Source organism: Meleagris gallopavo, chromosome 11 (genome assembly GCF_905368555.1).
Source record: "Meleagris gallopavo chromosome 11, MGAL_WU_HG_1.1, whole genome shotgun sequence".
NCBI classification, from domain to species: domain Eukaryota; kingdom Metazoa; phylum Chordata; class Aves; order Galliformes; family Phasianidae; genus Meleagris; species Meleagris gallopavo.
This window is the reverse complement of record NC_139414.1, coordinates 762,847-783,889: the sequence shown is the minus strand read 5'-3', so window position 1 is coordinate 783,889 and position 21,043 is coordinate 762,847. Positions and strand designations below refer to the sequence as shown.

Sequence of the window (21,043 nt, the reverse complement as noted above, 5' to 3'; positions counted from 1 at the left end):
TTTCTGTAGGAGTTTTCTCTGCAGAATCTGAATGGTCAGAATATAGAATAGGAAGCAGAGGTATACAGGGACAAGGAACACATAGGCATTTTACCTTGCCTAATTTTTTTTGCCTGATCTTTGCCAAAGTACTTCTGTCCATTTGAGATTTTTGTATTGTGTTTGATTGCTTTGCCAGGTACATTCCCCCTGACAAGAGAGAAGAAAATGATCAGTCGACCCATAAATGGATGGTGTACGTTCGAGGCTCTCGGAGAGAACCCAGCATAAATCATTTTGTCAAGAAAGTTTGGTTCTTCCTACATCCCAGTTACAAACCCAATGACCTGGTGGAAGTAAGGTAATAAGGAGTTCTTTCTGTTATTACTCTAGTCTTCATGTTTGCCAAGCTTACATTGCCATGTTTCTTAGATCAAACTTCCCCTTTTTTCCTGATTTTTCTCTTGCATATCTTACTTGGGCCTCCAGTTTGTCTTGATTTGCTCTTAGCATAACAGTAAAAATAAATCAGCTTTTGCGTAAAATATACTAAACACTTGTTGGATTTCCCTAGTGTCAAAAGCATTTATCAGTTTCATTGCACTCTCTCCTTGTGAGGTGGGTATCTGTATGCATTGGGCTGTCCTCTGTGCAGGTTGTGCTTGTCAGAGCACAAAGAGGGGTCCTCTGCCTGCCTCCCAGCACAGCGTGGGGGAGAAAGAGAAGTCTCAGAAAGCTGTCTGACCGGTAGCTTTTGTGCCAAACATACATAGATCATTAAGTTTTGTCCTTTTCCCAAGTATTTCTCTTCCATACTGAGATCCGTGACGCTGACTTCATGCTTTGAAGAACCAGTATCCCATCAGTATAAAGGTATTGGTGCTGCAGAAACAGGGCAGCTTCTCTGTCCTTTCCCAAGCTATAGTCAGAATTGTGATCTGTAGAGATCAGCGAGCTTGGTTCTGTGTCCACTAATGCAGAAAAATGCCCTGTCTATTCTTCATTCTTGTTGCTTTGGACAAGACAGTGGGAGAATACCTTCAACCTACTTGGTGTTATTCTAAAGAAATTATTCTCCGAAGGATGGTCAGCTGCCTGTCTGGAGGAAAATGGGCAGACAGATAGCATGGCTACAGGATGGCAGCTTAATGCTGGCAGAATAGGGAGCTGCCTTTCAGCTTCAAAGACATAGCTGAGCTGAGAAGTGTTGGAAAGGCTCAGTAATGATTCTGAGGAGGCGATGCTGAGCAGCATGAAAACAATCTCCTGTATATTTCTGGTATAAAGCACTAAATGACACTTGGCTGCTATCTTTTTGTGCCTTTCTCAGTTCCCAGTATCTAATGTCAGTGCAATTTCTCTTCTATTTTAGTTTCCTCTAGTGGATTGATTTCTTCTTGTCACATAATCCCACTCATTTCAATGAACATTCATGTTCTGGACTAAAAATAGCATTTAAACCTCTTGTTTCATTGCAAAGATGCATTTGAATTTACAAAAGCAATATATTTTTTAAAAAGTCATGGTGAATTCCCTTTCTTTTCAGATTGGAGAATGACCCTGGTGGAGCTGGCTTTTCCTTGCAATCCACGTATTGTTTCATTGGCTTTAGATCTTTTTCCTGCTAGATAGGGAAGAGCAAGAAGAGATTGCAAAATGTTGCACTGAAAACTCAGCTTGCAGCAGTGTCTTAGGAGCTGACTTTGGTTGTTTCATTTGTTTCTGAAATAAGTATTTTTTACTTGTCGTTATGCAGCTTTTTTTAACGTTTGTGTTCAATATTCTCTCATCCACCCATTACAGGATCTTCTCTGTCCTGTTGTGCAAAATAAAAGTAGGTTTTCAGCTGTCCACAGACATGAGAATTTGTGGTTGGATTGCATTCTCTCTGGCAAACAGCAGGCCTGAAGGTAGCTTTAGCTGTCAATTAGCCAAGCAGTCTTTGTTTTCTGAGAAAGAGGCTTTTGGAGGCTGAACCCTCTGTGCATGCATCATGTGAATCATTGTTTGCAGGGAACCTCCGTTCCACCTGACCAGGAGAGGCTGGGGAGAATTCCCTGTGAGAGTCCAGATACACTTCAAGGATAGCCAGAACAAGAGGATTGATATCATACACAATTTGAAGGTATTTGACCTGAATGCTTCAGAGAAAGGCAATGAAGTGAGCTCCTGCATAATCTAGAGTGTCTGCTTGTGTGCGTGTTCATGCTTCTGCCTCTCTCTGTGTTTGTCCTGCTGCTCTTTTGCATATAAATGGTTGTACTGGAGAATCAGAAGAGGTCCAGGAAGGCCTCTCACCCTGCCTGTATTAGAGGCCATGCTGTAGCCAAGAATCCCAGCTTTGCAGACAGACAGTATTTACCTCTTGGTTCCCCCCAGTATGAGATTTTTAGCATATTCTCACTGGCTTTAGCCTGACAAGTTGTTGCAGGGTCATCTATCTTTGGTAAAGTAACTCCTGTGTCCTTTCTGTTCCTTCTGCACTGGCTTGTATCAGCCACAGATTCTGTCTGTTGGTAGAGTAGGCAGGGAGGGGCAGGGATTCCTGTCCATTCCTTGTCTCCAGTCATTCACCTGTCCTGTGACATTCAGTAGGATTTGGAGTATGCAGCAGTCCTGGAAAACTAGGCCATTGCTTTTGTTTTACTTGTAATTAGCAGTGCCTGGCATTAGAGGCATTAAGTCCTGAGCTTGTTTATTTTGACGTGAGCCGCATGATTAGTTTCATTTAAACCCTACTTGCAATCATGAATTTGCTGCTGCTGTAAATTCCTTGTTCCAGCCATGTGTCTGAGTTTCTTTTCTTATTATTTACTCATATTTACCTCAGGAATGAAAAAGGGTGCCCTCAAATGCTACCCTTGGATTAAACGGGTTGTCTCCCAACAAATGCCGTTTCCCTCAGCTTTTCTGCTCCCTACTCTGTCAGTGCAGGCCCTGGGTTGTGGTTGGCTGCTTTGCAGGAGAGGGTCCTTAGCAGCACGTGCATTTCTGACTCTGTGGTTTAAAAAAATAATGTATTTCTGCTCAACTTCTGTAGTTCCAATTTCTTTTCGAGCTGCTTTGCTGTAATTTACAGTGCAGTGTATTGCTTTGCCCTTGTTAATCTGAGCCTCTTGCATTGTTTCCCCAGTTGGACAGGACTTACACCGGCCTGCAGACGCTGGGCGCAGAAACGGTGAGCCAGCAGGCGGTGGGATGGGTGTGATAGCTGGTTCCATTCAGGGTGTTTAAAAGGAAATAAGATGCAGAGGACTAAGCACTGAGTCCAACTCATCTGTTTTCACAATTTCTGGAATGAAGATTTTGATCTGTTCTATGAAATGCTTGCGACACCCTGTTCGACATGACAGCGGTCATTTTCCCATTTCTAGTCCAGGGAAAAGAATTTAACATGTACTTCACCTTGAGATCTTGTTTCTTTGCGGGGCCTCTGGTACCAGGCGTCTCCCTTTCCCTTCTGATGTGCGCGGGTCTCATACGTCAGGATTTAAATTTAAGATTTTGCCTAGCTGTCCTGCTGACATCTTCCAGTAGCTTAGGTACAGCTTCTGCCTGTGCCATCTTTCAGTAACTTTGTGAAAAAACAGCTCTCAAAGCTGTAAATAAAATAAATGAATAACTCAGTCTGTTATACCCCTAAAGTTTTTCTGTTATTTTTCCCCTGTGCTGTAGTAAATGGAAAATTTTTAATGTGGAACTACATTGTTTTAGCTTTTCAATTTGGAGTAAACATTAATGTGAGATGACCACATTATTCTTCAAAAATGTTTTTAGATTTGACAGTGTAGTAGTGGTGTTACTAAAAAGGCAGAAGGCAAGCTGAGCTCTGGGCCGGCCCCGAGGGATTGCCTGGGGATGGGCTCTGTGCTCTCACAGTGTTTGCTGCTCAGATTTCCCCATGGATGCTGTTTTACCAGGGCAGTGTAGTGATGTGGGATTCTTGTCCTGCACCAGGTGCTCCTGGACCTCTGGGAAGCTTTACTGAGATGAATGGGAGTTTTGTGCAGAGCTGGGGGGAGGTAGAGATAGGATTCCAGCCATTATAAAGTAGTTGCAGTGAAAACGAAAGACGTGGCTGTTTTTGCTCTCTTTACCTAACTACCAAATACCAATGTCACTGGTTTCACCTGTTTCTGGAAGGTTGTGGACGTGGAGCTACACAGGCATTCCCTTGGTGAGGAGTATCTCTTCTCCCAGTCTTCGGAATCGGACCTTTCTGATGCTCCAGCATCTTTACCACTGCCATTGAGTATCCCAGCACCAGTTAAAGCTTCTTCACCAATTAAACAGTTGCGGGACTCCAGCCCAGATGCTTCTGTTGACAAAGGTAAAGCAAATGGGTACTGGTGAGATATGAGTCCTTGGAACTTCATCTCTTCTGGATACCTTCTCCTAGTTGTTTTCTTGGCTTAAAGGGTATTCCCTGCTCCTTGCTTGTCCCAGGTGGTTATTTTATTAGTGCACAAGGAAACACAATTCAGAAATTGTAACTGTTTGTTCTCAGTTTGTTTTTCAACTTGTAGTTTGCATAGTGGGCTGTTTTTCTAAAATCAATGGATGTAGGTATGTGTGCAGCACATGGAGTTGGACAAAGGCTGTTTAAGATAACTTGTACTTTTGCATACTGTTTTCAGAGAGCTGCTAGGTTTCTGAATGTTCTGCAGACTGTGTTATGTTTGATAGTCTAGTGGTGTGTTCAGTTATTTATGTTTGTTCCTAACATGAGATGAGCTTGAAAAAAAAATCTTCTAATGTAACTGAGGTGTTGAAAGGACAGAGCAAAAAAGATGCTGTGTTTGTTTGCCTGAAGGATAGCATCTGCGCATCAGTCTGGTTCTCACCTTCCCCTATAAGGTCTGGCAGGCAGTGCCCTGCAGTGTGCCAGTAGTTGATGCTGCAGCATCATGTGAATTGCCTGAAGCAAGCTGGGTGCTGTCCAGGTGGAAGCACTATTCTGTTTTTAAATATACGTGAAATAGGAAAAACTGCATCTCTGTTGGCATTTAACTTATTTTTCTGGAATGTACAGTGTTAAGATAGGCTTCAGTTCTCTGGGCTGGGAAAAAAGAGTCTTTGATGGTTCACATGTTTTGATATGAGAAATTTGCTGGAAACAGCAGCTTTGTATTTCTAAATATGATCAGATAACATGACTATATTCCTTTTGTGATCTATCCTGATTCCTGTATTAAAGGAATGACTGCAGTGCTCATGGTTTGCATGATGCATTCTGTCAGGGGCATTGTTGTGGCTCAGCAAGAACTTCTGTTGTTTAAGTGCAGTGTTTTCTCATGGAGGCACAGCCAAAAAAAAAAAAAAGGGGGGGGCGGAAAGGAAACAAATGTTAAATGCACAGGATTTTATCAAAGCATGAAGATATGCAGTAGCTGTAGAAGAGGGAGGAAGTAAACTTGCCTCTTATGCTGACTGGCATCAGATTAATTGATCTCCTTTTACCTCAGGTAAGTCAGGTAAGACTTTATCCCAGGTCAAAGACAGTAGTTGGACTCCTTGTACTTTTACTCCAACAGATGTACTGAGGGATTTCCTGTGAAGGAAATTTGCCTTAGCTGTGTGGAACCCTAACTGTGGTCATGGAACTACCAGCAGATTTTGGTCAGTGGAGGGGCCTTTTCATAAAACGTGTGCACACTGGCTGACGACCTACCAAAGCTGAACAGGCTGTGTATGATAGTGTTTTATTCTTTGGTTCAGGGACAGATCCGCCAGGCTTGCTTAGGAGGAAATCCATTATCACCCTTTCTCCCTTTTCAGCACCTCCCACCAGCTGCTGTCTCCTTCTTTCCTTCCTTTGTGAAGGTATTTGTTGAATCCTAGTTATGTTTATGTAGAGAATCACAGTAAGGCATTAGGCCTCTCAACCTAAGAATTATTTTTCTTCTTTTCCCTGTTTTAATCAGGATTCCCTGGGAATGCTGAAACTGAAAGACATGCCACGTTTTATTCCCTGCCATCTTCGATAGAACGGACTCCCACCAAATTAGCCACACAGAAAGTTCCCTTTGGCTCTCATGGAAATTCAGCCTTTCAGCCTATTGCAGCTAGCTGTAAAATAGTGCCTCAAGGTCAGATTCCAAGCCCTGCAGAGTCGCCAGGAAAATCCTTCCAGCCTATCACCATGAGTTGCAAGATTGTATCAGGTGAATGTTAGTTTACATATCTGAGTGCTTCACTCTGGAAAACCAGAGATTGAACCAGTTGGACTTGTTTTATGTCCTTTCCCTGCCTGCCTGTGTTTGAACATCAGGCGGTCTAAGAATTAGAATGAGGAGCTAAACACACTTAGTAAGTGTGAAATGCTTCACATCAGATCAAAAAAGGGATGAGAACTTTTCTTTCCCTGATAATGAATGATTTTAGGTATGAAGATCATAGTCTTTAACTGGCCTGCTACCCACAGACAGGCCTAGGCAAGGATGCTTCTTCCATATGTGCTGTTTGTATGTGGGAAGAAGCCATTCTTCTTCCTCCTTCTTCTGGACAACAGGGATTGATTAGAAAGAACTTAGTTCTGATTATTGAGTGAAGAATTTTCAACCTTGTTTGCACAAATGGTCCATCTTGTACTTGTGATATCTCCTCAAATGGAGCGACTTTGGTTTTCCTCTTCCAGAGGTGCACCCTCTGGATTAAATTTCCAGCTTGCTGGAATAGGGTGCTCTTTGGATAACTTCTCAACCAGTGGTGGCCAAGGTGCTGTTTATTCACTTAGCTTATAGAGCTTTCCCTGCCTGGGCATGATGCCATCCACTGGAAGATACTTTGCATCAGAAAGTTTTTACGTACAGCTCACTGTGTCATGTGTGAAGGTGAGAGATGACCTGCTACATTCCTTCATCCTCTCTAACCTGAATGTCAGAAAATGAAGCACCAGCTATCACTGTATGTTTTCTGATCTGCTCCCACATAATTTTTCTCAAGTATCAGGATGGGTTTTTTTGTTTTTAAATTTCAATATTTCTCTGTGACATCTTTTGAGTAGTAGTGATTTATATTTGAACCTATGCCTTGTGCTTTCTTCTTTCTCAATAAACTACTACTAATCTTCTAATAAGCTCTGCTACTAATCTTCACTCTACTAATTCTTCTTTTTCCAAACCTGTCCAGAAAGCAAGAAGTATAGTGCATTCTATCTTTCTTAATATCCTTGGATTATTCTCTGTTGGCTTTTGCTATTTAAATGTTTCTCTAAGCATTTCTCCGAGACTGCTGTCTGCTGAGAAGCATCACCCTTCCAGGTTCCAACAGCAGCTTATAAAACATAGGGATTATTCATGCTCCATTTTAATAGTCAATCACTGCCAAGAAAGCAGGTTAACAAGCAGCTGAAGTTTAGTGTACTTGCTGCCATCTTGTCACTTTCTTGCCTGTCCTTTTCTCTGCATTTCTCGTTTACCCCCTTGTGCATTTTTTTTTTCTTCTGTTTTTCTCTCTCTCCTGGCCCTCTTACCCCAAAGTTGCACATTTGTCTTCAAGGGCATCTGCTGTCATGAGAGCAGTGAAGAGACAGGATTGGCTTGGCCTGCCTGCTGGCTGCTGTTTCACGCAGCCTTTTTACATGAACTGCTTGGTCCTTGGTCTGGATGCCCGCATTCTGGGCTCCTTGAGGGAAAGAGAGCGCATATCAAAGAGCTCAGCTCTCTTCCTCTATTTTCTTGGGTGGTCTCGACTTAACAGTGAGAATGTTGTTAACCCACCTCAGAATTCAAGGATGGACTAGGTGGCTTTCTAAGATCCCTTCGAACCCTGTATGGCTTGATGGATAAAGAATGCCCAGGATAGGTACCAGCTCTTGTGCTTTACACTCCTTTAACTTTCGTTTTATTCTGTCTCTTCTCCAAGCTCTGTGATCTGGATTAGTCTTGGAAATGCATCCTCAAAGACATTCCTTCTCTAATCGTTTGTTAACGCACTACCACTGCTGTATTTTTGTGTTCTTATAACATTGATGAGATAGAAGCATTGGACTTTTTTTCTGAAGGTTCTCCAATATCGACCCCTAGTCCATCTCCGTTACCTCGTACCCCAACCTCCACTCCGGTGCACATGAAGCAAGGCTCTACTAGCTCAGTCATTAATAATCCATATGTTATTGTGGACAAGCCTGGACAGATGGTTGGAGCAGCAGCCACAAACACAGGTGTGTAGTGTGACCCCAGAAGGCAGAGTGACTTAGTCCTACACATTCTAGTTTACTGTCCCTTTCAAATGACTAGTGTAATCGTGGCATTTCAGTCTGGAAGTTTGGAACGGTACTCAGCAAAGAGAGGATGTTGTTTTGCTTAAGTGTCCTGTAACACAGCTGAGAGTATGTCGGAGTTGACTTCAGTTTCATTCAGGAAACAGCGCATAGTGTAAAAATTCTTAACAACCATAAAAGAAAGGAGAGAAAGTAATAAAGACTGTGTGGTGAGTAGAGACTGAAACAGACAGTGCACAGGTGGTTGGGTAAGGGCTGTGTCTTGGGTACGGGCAAAGAACATGGGGAGCATTGAGCAGCTTACAGATGTGGTTCTGAGTCCAACGCAGGAGATGTGAGCCATAGCTCTGCGTTACCGGAGCAGGTGTGGTGACCAGTGGTCAGGAACTGCTGTGTTTCAAAGCACGTGTGTTTGTGTAGGTGTCTACTTACTGGCATCTCAGGATAGTTCTTAGAACCAGGTGCTGAACTGCAGTGTCCACGTAATGCTAACTGTTCTTTGGACGTGGCTGGAAAATGCCAAAAAATCCCTTAACACTGCTGATAACACAGCTGTCTCATTGTGTCCAGTGTCCTCACAAAAGGAACTAGTAGGGAAAACATAGCAGTAGCTGAATGTTTTCAGTGTATTTGAGGGCTTTCCTGATATGTTGGTTTCACTAATAGGATTTTTGTTTTTCTTTTGCTATTTTTTCCTGTTTCTTCCTTACCTACAGCCTGACTCTGTTCTGCTTACATGGTTTGTTGTGGCTTGGTGACTGTCTTGTTCTCCTAGTAGGGAATTTTACATGGAGAATAGGATTGTAGAAGCACCAGAGGGTGTGAATATTGAAGTCCAAATGCCACTGAAGGTGCAGTTTCCCACTACATCAGTGTGATCCAAGTACAGACTGGCCTGAAAAAACTGCCTGCTGCCTGTCCCTTCCCTTGTGTTCCTGTCACTTCACCCTGTCCTACACAAACCAAATCAGATGGGTGGCAGAGCAGAAAATTAGTGCCCTCCCCTCCCCTTATTTTTTGTTGTTGGCACAAGCCCTGTGTGGAACTGGCTTTCTGGCAGTAGCAGCTAGATAGGATTGAGTAGAAAGTGATATTACAGACAAAATAGTTATTTTCTATACAACTTTTGATCATATCTAAGAGGGTAACACCTGAAACTTCATGTTTTGTGGAAGCCAGCCTTTATGTATCCCATTGTTTTGAGAAATGGCTGCACAGTTTACTTTTAAATGTAGGTGCAGGTTGTAATGCAACCGTGTGAGAGTCTGTGAACTTGTTTTTACTGTGGTTTTGGCATCTCTTTAACAAAAGAAGCTACAAAACCAGGCTAGTAGCAGTAACAGAATTGCTGCAGGTTGTATACAATGCTGCTAATACAGGGCAAGTTTGTCACTGGCTTTTACACTCAGACCCTCACCTGCATAAGGCAGCAGCTGGGTACTGTGGCACACCTTTCCAGGAGCAGATCCAGGAACTTGTCTTCATCTCTCACTTCCAGTTCTTCGTCTTCCCTCCCTTCCTCTCATTACTCCTCACCCAGTGTGTCCTTTTCTGACCTTCCTCTTTCTTCCCATGCCATCTTCCTCCACATCCTTCTCAGTGCCATGTCTAAGGCTAGAGCAGGTTCAGAGGTTTTCAGGGCAGTAGAGGGAGCTACATTTGTGGCAGCAAATTCTAACTTGGGAGCTTGTTTACTGTTCTATTTCTTGTAGTTCACCTGTAGCCAATACGGGCAGTCATCCAGGAGTATCTTCCAATTTGCAACAGACAGCTCTGAGTGAAGGGAGAGTCTGAAGAGAGGGTCTGGGCTGCAGACCCTCCACGTGGAAGCTGTGCTAACCTCCTGGAGCTCCAGAACCATGTGGGGTTTGGGGTCCAACTGGAGGAAAGTAGAAATGGGAGACCTCCAGTACTGAAAAATAGTCTCCTTTTTCATTCCTACAGGTGATGGGAGACAAGGACCTAGTGTATTTGTAATGAAAAGTAGTTTGTTTTGTGCCCATGCCAGCACCCACTGATGTCCCTGATTATGTTCACCTCATGGACAATAGAGAGTTGAGATGAAATGCCTCCTTTCTGGTTAGAAGGTGTCACGATGGGTGGCACTGCTGCCTGCCCTGCCCTGAAGTCTGCCTTGTTTCCCAACACGCAGGGAGCCCCACCAGCAAGCTGAGCAACGTTTGTCAGGCCTCTCATGGGGCTGGATCTCCTGTACCGAAGAGCCACGGGAGCAGCTTTGTGACCTCAGCTGTCAAGGTAATGTTCTTATTGGGGCATGCTTCCCATTAAGGGCACAGCTTTCAAAATGTCTCATCTGCTAAAAGAGCTCTTTTTTTGGCAGACTAGGATCTGTTTCGCTCTGTTAATGACAATATATAATTAAACCAGATGTGCCTACTTCAAAAGCTCTACTTGGTTTATTATTTTATGCTGCAGCTGTTCCTAGCAGTCTGAAAATAGGTAATTTCCTGACTTTACAACTGCCTACGTTTAGAAAAATAATCATGCAAATAGTGGAGTAACTGAACCTGTAACCAGTGATGAATAGGGTTCACATTCTGTTCTGCAGAGCTCAAATGTACAAAGCTGATCTATCAGATAAAATCCTTCCCTGCACAAGACACGGGAGAGGTATTTCTGACAGGCAAGCAGCACCAGTGAGCCTCTGTCTGAAAGCAGCTGCTGCTCATGGGAGCTATTCCCTGTCGTCATGACTCAGGAACCTTAATGTTGGTTGTGGAGAGGAAGGTTTTCCAGTCAGCTTGCAGAGAGCAGATTGTTTCACATTTGGAACTGAAGTGCTTCCCACATCTGTTAAGAAAAATGTGTTGAAGATTGCTCTCTGAAGCGATTGGTTTGGAGCACTTTAAATGTCAGGTGCTGGCTGGCTGTTCTGTTTCCAAAATCTGTCAGCTGGGTTTTACTTAACTGTTAAAAGTCACTTGTTTTATACTGGTTTGGGGCTGTTCTTTTTTGTAAGGTTTTAAATGAGTCAGAATGGGCACGTATTGTTGTAACAGTTGAATTCTGTTGGATTCCGTTAAAATCTGAAGGTATTTAAAACAAAAGAAATCGTAACTCTGTGAGTAGATGTATTTATGTCCATATGTCTTCTGGTTAGTGGGAAGTTGTAATTTTGTGGTTTGTTTAAGGGGGGGGGATGTCTGGTAGTTCAGTGTGATGTTATAGGTTGTGTTTCACTTAATGCTTTTTATCTCTTCACTGCGTGCTAGTTTCCTCTGTATTTTTTTTTTAATGACTTAAACCTGCATTTCTTCAGTCACTTTAAAATGATCAGTATGCATGCTGCTCTTGTTAAGGGCTGGCCATGCCTCTAACTTTGTCTTCACACCTCTTCCTGTTTGCTGGCAGTGGTTTGCTCTTGCTCACCATGTAGCTACACAACTGATCTGGTTGAAAGCTCATCTGTTTTCACCTGTCTGCACTGGCACAAGGAAGGCAGGAATATTGATTTAGTGTCTTGAGGATCTTTTGGCTGTGTTCCAACCCAAGGATGGACTAAGCAATCATGAAACCACAGCCATAGATTTCACACTGATCATAAAATAGTGCAATTATTTTAATTAAACAAAATATAACCATGCCATAATTCCTCAAATGCATTTGACTCTCTACAGCCACAGATTCAAGAATGAAAGATGCACCATTTTGCAGGTGTGAAAATGTGGTTTATTCCACTAGATACCCTCTCTGTTAGTGCCAGTTCATGACTGGGAAGACTATGCTGTCATCATCTGAGATGATTTTGCTTGCAGATGTAAATTGAACATTTTTTCCCCCTTCATGACCTGTTTCTTTTTGGATACTCATCTCTGAGGTTGCACACAGAACTGTACAGTAGCTGAGTTTGGCAGGGACCTCTGGAGATTGTCTGTCCAACTCCCTTGCCCAGATTGCTCAGGAACGTGTCCAGTTGGATGTTGAGTATCTCCAGTGTTGAAGAATCCCCAGCCTCTCTAGGCAGCCTGATCCAGAATTCAATCACTACTTTAAAAAAAAAAAAAAAAACTTATGTTTAACAGAATGTGTTGTATTTTAGTTTGTGCCCACTGATTCTTGTCCTTTCATTGTATACTATTGAACATTGTCTGACTCAGTCAAGTTCTCACCCTCCCATCAGTATTTGTGTCCATTGATTAGATGCCCACTCAGACTTTGACTTGAGCGTATGCCAGCCTGCCTCAGTGTTACAGGTCAGAAATGCTTTGTCTAGGAAGCTGGTAGGGTACCTGTCTGTTTCTTTCATTTGTGTATGATGTGGTAAGAAACAGTTACTACTGTTGGAGGTGTAAATTGACAATTTGCTTCATATGTTGTGTTAAGTATGTTACATTCCTGTTCCTTAAGTGTTGCTTGATTTTTGGAAATGGTTTATTTGTACGGGTAATTCGGAATTGCCCAAATTGTCCATGCCACCCACTGTTAGTAATTTCTTCTTTTATTGCTTTTGTTGGACATTTCACCAATTTTTGTGCCACATCTTCCTATTTGCAGCAGGAGGATTCCCTGTTTGCCACCATGCCACCTCTTTGTCCCATTGGGAGTCATTCCAAGGTGCAAAGCCCCAAATCAGTCACTGGAGGACTTGGAGCTTTTACAAAGGTATTCCTCTTGGCATCTGTGCCTGGACAAGGAGCCTAGTTTTACCATTTCATGCTGACGTGTGCCACAAACTGTGTAACTTCCAGTGCATGTAGAGCTTACTGGAGCCAGTGTGTCTGGCTGCCGAGAGCTCTCTAGCCCCTCTCTAAAGATGAATCTTAATTTCTTTTCCTGTGGCTCCGCTGTTCCTGTGATCTTTCCTTTCATTATCTCTTTCATCCTTTCTTGTTCTCCTTTGAGTCACTGTCCTATTGAAGCTGCTATTTTTAAAGGCTTTATTTGGTGAGATACAATATAAGTAAACAGTAGTACATCTATCTACTCTTACGTTTTGTAACAGTTTCTTACAAAATGCTGTGGTGATTTCTGAGTGTCAGATGTTGCCATTTGTGAGTAAGTTTCCTTAGAAGTTACCATCTTAAATTTGTTCCCAGTAATACTGGATGATCAAACTGAAAGGTGAAAGAGTGTTTCCTTCCAGTTACAGAACCCACAGCAATCTGGTGGGGGAAAAAAACACCTGCCAACCCAACAGCCTTTCTTAAGTTGCTGATCTTGATGATTAGATTTATGGCTTGTCCCAGATAAAATCATAACGTCTTGAAATGTTACACACAAGAGAATAATCTATATCTGGTTACGATATCTACAGCTATAATATCAATTATGATTTTGCAAGGTGGAAAAAAAGGACATTTGGAGCAGGGAGGTGCTTAAGTATTTGAAACCTTACAGTATTCTGTCTTCTTTCTAAGATGCAGGATACCATTAGTAGGACTAGTAGTTATAATGCTACTAGAAATGTCTGTGATTCTTTAATTTCTGTGAGCATCTTTCAAAGTGGGAACGCTGGCTTAAGTACAGGCCCCCTCACATGCTTGTGTGTTGGGAGTAGCCCTCACAATAGGCTTGGGGGATGAGTTAGGGTTCACCTGGTGCTGTGTGAGAGCCATGTCTGAGTTGCTGACTGTTGTGTGCCTGTTCCTGCAGGCAGGCTGTTCCAGAAATGATTCCCGGTGACTTGGTGACTTAGTTGTTTGCTTTTTGCTCTTTGTTTGGTTTTTGTTTTGTGTCAACTTTATTATGTTACTTAAAAGGTGATAATAAAACAGGAGCCAGGAGAGCTGCCCCAGCAACCCCAGGTGTCAGCAGCAGGGCCGACCACGCAGACCTCTGTGCAGCAGTATGTCACAGTAAAAGGAAGCCACATGTTGGCCTTGTCACCGCAGAAGCCAGCTGTGAGCACGAGTGAGGGGACAGCACAGTCCAAGGTATGAGGCACTTGGGCATCTTTGGCTGTCAGCCTTCTGTCTTGCCTTGTAACACCTCGTGTTTCTCTTGTGGCCATAGGGTTGGTTGTGCCTTAGGCACAGGCAGCAGCACTCTGGGTAGCTAGTTTCCCACGCGCAGAGATAGCTCATATGTGCTTACCTCTTGCCCTTGTGAAGGGAGCAACGTACACAGACACTACTGCATTTCATTGCTTACAGAAAACATTTCCTACTCCTCTCTAGCCCTTTGCAGCAGTGAGGAGGAGGCTTGTTTTGAACTGGATCCTGACAACCCAGAAAGTTGGCTGCCGTTATCAGCTTTTGCTGAAGCTCATCCAGGTCTCTCCATAAAAGGAAGTAAATTCTTTCCTTGGACAGCAGGCCTGCAGCAAAAAAAAAAACCAAAACAAAGCAAAAAAAAAAAAAAAAAAAAAAAAAAAACAACACAACAAGACAAACAAACAGGGAGTAGGGGTGAAGGCTGGTCCACAGCTAGCATAAGGTTTAAGTGGTGCTACGCAAGTGGTTACAGAACTGATTTGATAGGGATGATACAACTTCTTGGGAGGCATAGTAAATGTGCACTGACAAGATGACAGGCATGTCAGAATTTCTCTCCTTTCTTGCCTGTTTCCATTGTGGAGATTGTGAAATTGTGTGCTGACCACAATGGACTGCATATGGAGGGTTGAATTTTTCGTAAGAAAGTACATATTTGCATTGTGCTTTTTACTGCCTTATTTGCCTGTTGGAGCAGGTATGCAAACTCTGTGTTTGCCTGTGGATATATTTCAACACAGAAAATTAAAGCGCTCTGCAGATTCTAATTTGAGGCCATGGTTTGCCCAGGGAGTCTGTTCCCATGAACGAGTTGAAATTAAATCTCTGGATTTCCACTAAGGCAAGCTTTATCCTTAGTTGGAATTAATCCATTGCTTGTATATCAGAGAAAAATAAAGTCGCCCTTTGATTTGAACGTATTTAATCTTTTGTGGGTACTTGAAATCCTGGCTGTGTTTAATAGCTTATTGCTCTTTACCTGGGGTTGGCCTCTTGCCAGCCCAGTTTTGTTTCAGGATAAAGAACCTTATACACAAGTAGACCTATACAGATTATCCTGAAATACTTAGAGGTGAAGGCAGCGTACCAGTTAGAACTTGAGTGGTTGAATGGCACATCATGCAGTACTTCTTTGTTGCAGGTTGTTGGTGTTCCAGTTGGTTCTGCTTTACAGTCAACAGTGAAGCAGGCAGTGGCTATCAGCGGTGGCCAGATACTTGTGGCAAAGTCTGGTTCTTCAGTGGCAAAGGCTGTTGGTCCAAAACAGGTTGTGACTCAAGGTGTAGCCAAAGCCATTGTGAGTGGAGGTGGAGGAACAATTGTAGCTCAGCCTGTGCAGGCTATAACAAAGGCGCAAGTTACTTCCACAGGTGCTCAGAAAAGTACATCACAAGGATCAGGTAGGGTAATTTTGCACCTTGTTAATGGCTCACTGGGGTTCTGTAATGATTCCTTCACATCTAAAATAATTGTGTGATGGAAAAACTTGAATAGAAAAATCTGTAGTGTGGTAAATGTTAACTCGTTATCTGCAAGAGGGGAAGAATGCACAAGTACATTACAGTATGCTCTCTTTAAGGAGGAGAGTACTTGTTTCTGTGAGACCTGCAGTTACATGGGCAGTGGGTGTTTGGGGTGCCCTGGGATGTGGAGATCAGCAGGATGTGCTGGGGAATGGGCTAGAGACCTGATGAACTTTCACAAAGCCAGATCTTGTACTCCTGTTCTGCCCACCACTGCGGTCCTTAGACGCTCAGGGGGCCCCAGCCAACAAAAGCCCAACTGTTCTTACTACATCTCCCATCTTGCTCAGTGCCTGCAGTTAAGGGAATTTGGGCAGAAGCATCCAGCCTGGTTCTGCAAGCAGCTGGCTTTAGCTGCATGTTAGCTCAGACTGGACTGTTTGAAATGTGCTGTGTGGCCTGTAAACTTAAGCCTGCAGATTCCACCACTGTATTTCTTTGGCCTGTGACCTGCAGAGGTTTCACTTATTCTTTTTTTTCCTAGACCTATTCAAAGTGTCTGCATCACTGGTGGATTTTATCTGCTGTTACAGCAGCTAAACATGGTTTATTGAAGGCTAGATACGTGCGACTTCCAGTGCTTTCATTCTGTGCAGATTTTAATGCATGCTGGCCTCTTCAAGGAGTAATTTTGTTTTATTCCTTCTTTCTAGTGATGGCTACACTGCAGTTACCAGCCACCAACCTGGCAAACTTGGCAAACTTACCACCGGGCACCAAACTGTACCTCACCACCAACAGCAAGAATCCTTCTGGCAAAGGAAAACTGCTTCTCATACCCCAGGGAGCCATACTGCGAGCCACAAATAATGCTAGTTAGTCTTGCAGGGAAATCTAATGAGTTAAATAATGTAATCACCACATAATTAATGTTTGCTGTTCTTGCTATAACGCGTCCTCATTCTGTGAAAGCAGTAACAGAAGGAGGTTTCTTTGTTCACAACAACACAGAACATGGAGCTTGTTAGGCCCGGATTGTCAAAAGTGCCTTCTGTTTTAGATGGTACTGCTTTACATGTAGAGCTCCCAATATCTGTCTTTCTGTGCTGAAAGTAGTGCAGATTTTCTCTGAGCTCACAAAGAACGATTGTCTTTCACTCTAGTTTGATATACAGGGAGAGATGCCTGCATTTTTATAATGTTGAACTGATGCTGGTTTGAATGCAGTTTTGAAAGCTATTAGTAAGTAATGGAACGAGACCCTGGAAAACAAGAAACATAAACTAGAAGGACAAGATAACTATATCTGGAATAAGAGAAAGAAATAGATTTCAATATTGATAAAAGGTTTGATTTCAAGCTATTGACACCAGCAGAAATAATTTGTTGTTAATAGAGTGAAAGCAAGTTTGGTTCAGAACAAGTTTCATGCTTGCAAGTATTGTGAAATACCTGGAGAACAGCGTTGCTAAAATTGTCCTGAGGGCTGATACTTTTTTTTTTTTTTAATAGTGTGCTGTTGCTATAGGAAATGTTTTATGAGTCTTCTCTAGAATGCTCATCTTTGAGGCTGGGGTAGATGGACTGGGTGCCAAGTGTTTGCTTGCAAGTCTCCATCTCTGATGTGAGAGATAATCAGCTTATTATGTACGAAGGTAAACACCAGCAGCATAGTCACAGAGTGTCACTGAAAACATGGGTACTGTTGATGGTATTCTGGGCTGTAGAACTCATGATGGGAGCCTCTTTGCTTAAGATCTAGATGGCAGTCCAATCTTGACAAGTAAACGCTCTCTCAAGCCTTGAGGAAGAGCAAATAGTTGTGATTTATGACAGAGCCATAGTGTTTTTCAACCTTTGTTTCCTAATGGGAGACTACAACATGTCTGTGTCCACTCTCTCCCTCCTGGAGGCAGAGCAATATCAAAATGTTGTGATTCACCACCAGTTAGAGTCCATGATCCAATACTCTGTGGTAACAAAACTGCATTGGAACAGCAAGCAAAAGTAAAATTAAGAAGCTGATGGGATTTATTGTGTTTTCAGGGCTTTTGCTGTAGATTCAGTACCTGCAAAAGACTGACAGAAACATGTATATCTGTTGTACAGCATTTTCTTTGATAGAAATTTTACAACAGCCCTGAATGAGCTTTCTATGTCCTCATTCTCCCCATGTCTCCCTTTATTCATTGCATTTGCTGAGCTTTCAGAGAGCACAGCAGCACATCTGAACTGTGCTGTACTGAGCAATTATGGCATTTATTTCTGTGTATATTCAGCTATATAACATGCTGCAGCAAGCATCTTGCAGGCTGTTTTCAGGTACTTGTATGTACAGGAGTACTTCAGCAACTGACATTGTCTGGTTGCAGAAGAGCAAAGCCTTCTGTTCTGGTTGCAGGTCTCCAATCTGGTGGTTCTACAAATAGTGGAGGAGGAGGAACCCAAAGTACAAGCAGTAACTTGTCACAGCACCTCACCTATACATCCTACATCCTGAAGCAGACACCCCAGGTCAGTGACACAAGCGCTCTAGCTGGAGCAGATGGACATTTCAGGCTGCTCTCTAGCAAGCCGTGCTGTTTTCTCCTCTGTCAGCACAAGTTACTATTGCTACTTGTGCACCTCTGCCCCTTGCCTCCCATTACAGAGTAGCACCCCTCATTGTTCGGCTCCTTACAGACTGAGAAAGTAGCATGGAAGGGTTTTTCATGGCAAGCAGTGGGTGGTGTTGAGAGAAGAATAAAGAGCCTCTGGTGGAGCAAGGGAGGGGGAGCAAAGGTCTCCAAAATAACAGAGGTGACTTGACAAAGATAATATAGAAGAGATATCTTAAGTGGTAGGTTGTGTAGGAGCTGTAGGAAAGCTGTGCAGACAGGAGAATGAAGGAGTTGTTTGAGAGAAACAGCAAGGGTGAGAAAGGAAGAGACGTGACTAAAGAGAAGATCACATGAAGGGATCTGTGCATGACAGCGAGTGAATGAAGGCTTTGAAGAGGAGCAACTAAATAATAATGTAAAACAGGAAAGGAGGCAAGGCCTCAGATTGTTAGGAGCGTGTGCCTCCAGTTCTAGCTGTGATTTCTGCATGCTGAGTTCTGAATGTGTATTGCCTATGGCAGAAGTAAATACATTTTGAAGTGAAAAGATAGCACTGTTTTGATTTCTGCTTTTTGCCTAACCCAACAGTAGTCTTTCTGATCTTGCAAGTTAAGTAGTATTTGTCACAAAGAATAAACCTGAAGAGCATGAAGTGTGTTAAATTATGGTGCTGTGTAGCTGCCTCTGAGGATAGCTTTTTCACCCTTACCCTTTTCATCAGAAGGTGTTCTGCACTGGGAAGGCTATGCCCAGGTCTGGTTGCGGAATCCTCCATTGCAATTAACAGTGCAGCAGAAAAAATGCTTTGTGGCAATGGAGTGTTTCCTGTCTTTGGAGGTGGAAACTCTCTTTCAGACCTCATGCAAAGATACCAGGATGCCAGACTTCTTTAATTCCAAGTATTTGTGTAGAGAGAGAATGTCAATTAACTTCTGCTTCAAGTAGTATTTTTGCATCACAGAGCAGTTGCAGATGTTGCTGTTCTGCTTAAGCTGCAGGCTTGTAGGTGTACTGACAGTCTGTATTGACACTCCTAACTTGTCCTGTATTGACTCTTAACTGTGGTTTCCAAGTGCTGAATTGTGCCTTATTTCTGGAGCAGGGCACGTTTCTGGTTGGTCAGCCTTCACCTCAGAGTTCTGGGAAGCAGCTCACTCCAGCATCGGTTGTTCAGGGCAATGTAGGAGTTGGAGCATCTTCAACGCAAGGACAAGCATTAAAAGTGATAACTGGACAGAAAACTGCTTTATTTACACAGGTAACCTGCAAATGATGTGTTTTTCTTGCCATACAGCATTTTGTTGGCTAAAGGGTAGGAATCACAATTGCACAATATGGGAGCTTTATCCCTTTGGTTCTTCTCTGTACAGTTACGATGGTGGCTGTGGTACAAAAGCATATGAAGTATATATGAAGATGTTCTTGTAAGTAAAGATGTTAGACCAGGCTTTGTCAGCTTTGTAGGTGTTCTCAAAGTGGGTCATGTCTGAGCTTAGGTTGCTAGCTTGTAAACATGCTCTAGGATTTTGTAATGGTAGGGTATTAGAGGAGTGAATATGGGCAGATGCAAAAATGTGCTTAAATATTTGAATCTAGGAATGAGTCCTCTGCTTAATCTCTTAGATGTATTTTACCTTGGTCATTTTCAGATTCCTCGAAGGCCCTTTTTTAAAAAAAGTCCTCAATCTCACCAGGAGTGCCCGAGATTGACCATCCAACACTCAAAAGCAGTAGTCACATTTTGTTTGTTATTTTTTTCAAGACAACAGTTTGATAAAGATGAATCTGAATTTAGTAATTTTGTTGCAGTTATTCTTGTTGCAGAAAAGTATAAGAAGATGTTTTCCAGTAATATAAATGCCATTTGTTTGAAAAACAAAGAAAACCCAACAGAAACAGTGTTGCAGCTTTTTACCTTGTGCTGAACTTCTTTCCAAAGGCTACAGCCAGCGGACAGACATCACTGATGAAAATATCAGACGGGTCTCTGAAGTCAGTGTCTGCCTCATCCCAGCTCTCCAAACCTGGCACCACGGTGCTGAGGGTATCAGGCGGTGTTATCACCACAGCTGCTGCTCCTGCTGTGGCCCTTCCCACAAATGGGGTGGCCCAGGTGAGATACAGTATTGCCAGTGTGCTGTAATACAGCATCTGCACCTCTTAGTTTATGTGTATTCTTCTTTCCAGCACTGTTGGTTGATCTGCCTTATAATTGTGTTCCGGTGCAGAATGCGGAAACTCTGTTGCTGTTCAACTGCTTGCTGTTCTGCCTAAAATACCTGTAAAGGAAGAAGAATAGCTTAAAGCTTGTGCTGTTTTTAATGCTGCTAAAGTTCTTTTAGGCAGGAAATGCTTTATCTGAAACACCTTTTGCAATAATACAGATTTTTGGCCCTTTAAGCTCCGAATCTGTCCCTGACAGGAGAATGTAAAATGCACATCTGCCTCCAAGTAGGGCAGTGAAAGCAAGCAGTAATTTGACTGTAGGCCACTACTCTGAGATCAGACTTCTCACAGTGCTTAAAGCCCAGTCTGTCATGAACACACTTCACAGTGGCCAAGGTTCACTGTCCTTTTGGTTCTGACTGCATTCAGGGGATGTTGCTCCTCTCTGCCTTGGGAAGTTATACAGTCCAGAAGGAACAGAGATGCTCTGTCCTGGAGTGAGGTTGAAAGTAAAACATCTGTGTTCCTAGGGTGAGTGGGGATACAACCATTCGGTGCAGGTTGCCCACCTGGATGGGAGATGGAGTTCATGAGGTGGAGAGGAGACAGGATAGAGGAAAGTGTAGTTCACAAGAAGGGTTTCCCAGAAACTTCCTG

The 21,043-nt window shown here is 42.9% G+C and overlaps 1 protein-coding gene across 8 annotated transcripts in view; it reads left to right on the top strand.

Annotated features, from left to right (window-relative positions):
- Positions 1 to 21,043, top strand: part of YEATS2 (YEATS domain containing 2) — a 41,584-nt gene that overhangs the window by 8,141 nt on the left and 12,400 nt on the right. For 5 of the 8 annotated variants that reach the window (XM_085233313.1, XM_085233311.1, XM_085233310.1 and 2 more), the window contains 14 exons: positions 179 to 340; positions 1,993 to 2,104; positions 3,113 to 3,157; positions 4,123 to 4,309; positions 5,904 to 6,143; positions 7,985 to 8,143; positions 10,356 to 10,459; positions 12,719 to 12,826; positions 13,924 to 14,097; positions 15,299 to 15,557; positions 16,334 to 16,495; positions 18,022 to 18,134; positions 19,323 to 19,478; positions 20,160 to 20,333. In XM_085233313.1, coding sequence (XP_085089439.1) covers positions 179 to 340; positions 1,993 to 2,104; positions 3,113 to 3,157; positions 4,123 to 4,309; positions 5,904 to 6,143; positions 7,985 to 8,143; positions 10,356 to 10,459; positions 12,719 to 12,826; positions 13,924 to 14,097; positions 15,299 to 15,557; positions 16,334 to 16,495; positions 18,022 to 18,134; positions 19,323 to 19,478; positions 20,160 to 20,333 — 2,155 coding nt within the window. The remainder of the gene's footprint in view (positions 1 to 178; positions 341 to 1,992; positions 2,105 to 3,112; positions 3,158 to 4,122; positions 4,310 to 5,903; positions 6,144 to 7,984; positions 8,144 to 10,355; positions 10,460 to 12,718; positions 12,827 to 13,923; positions 14,098 to 15,298; positions 15,558 to 16,333; positions 16,496 to 18,021; positions 18,135 to 19,322; positions 19,479 to 20,159; positions 20,334 to 21,043) is intronic. The other 3 variants (XM_085233309.1, XM_085233312.1, XM_085233314.1) reach the window with 3 other exon arrangements.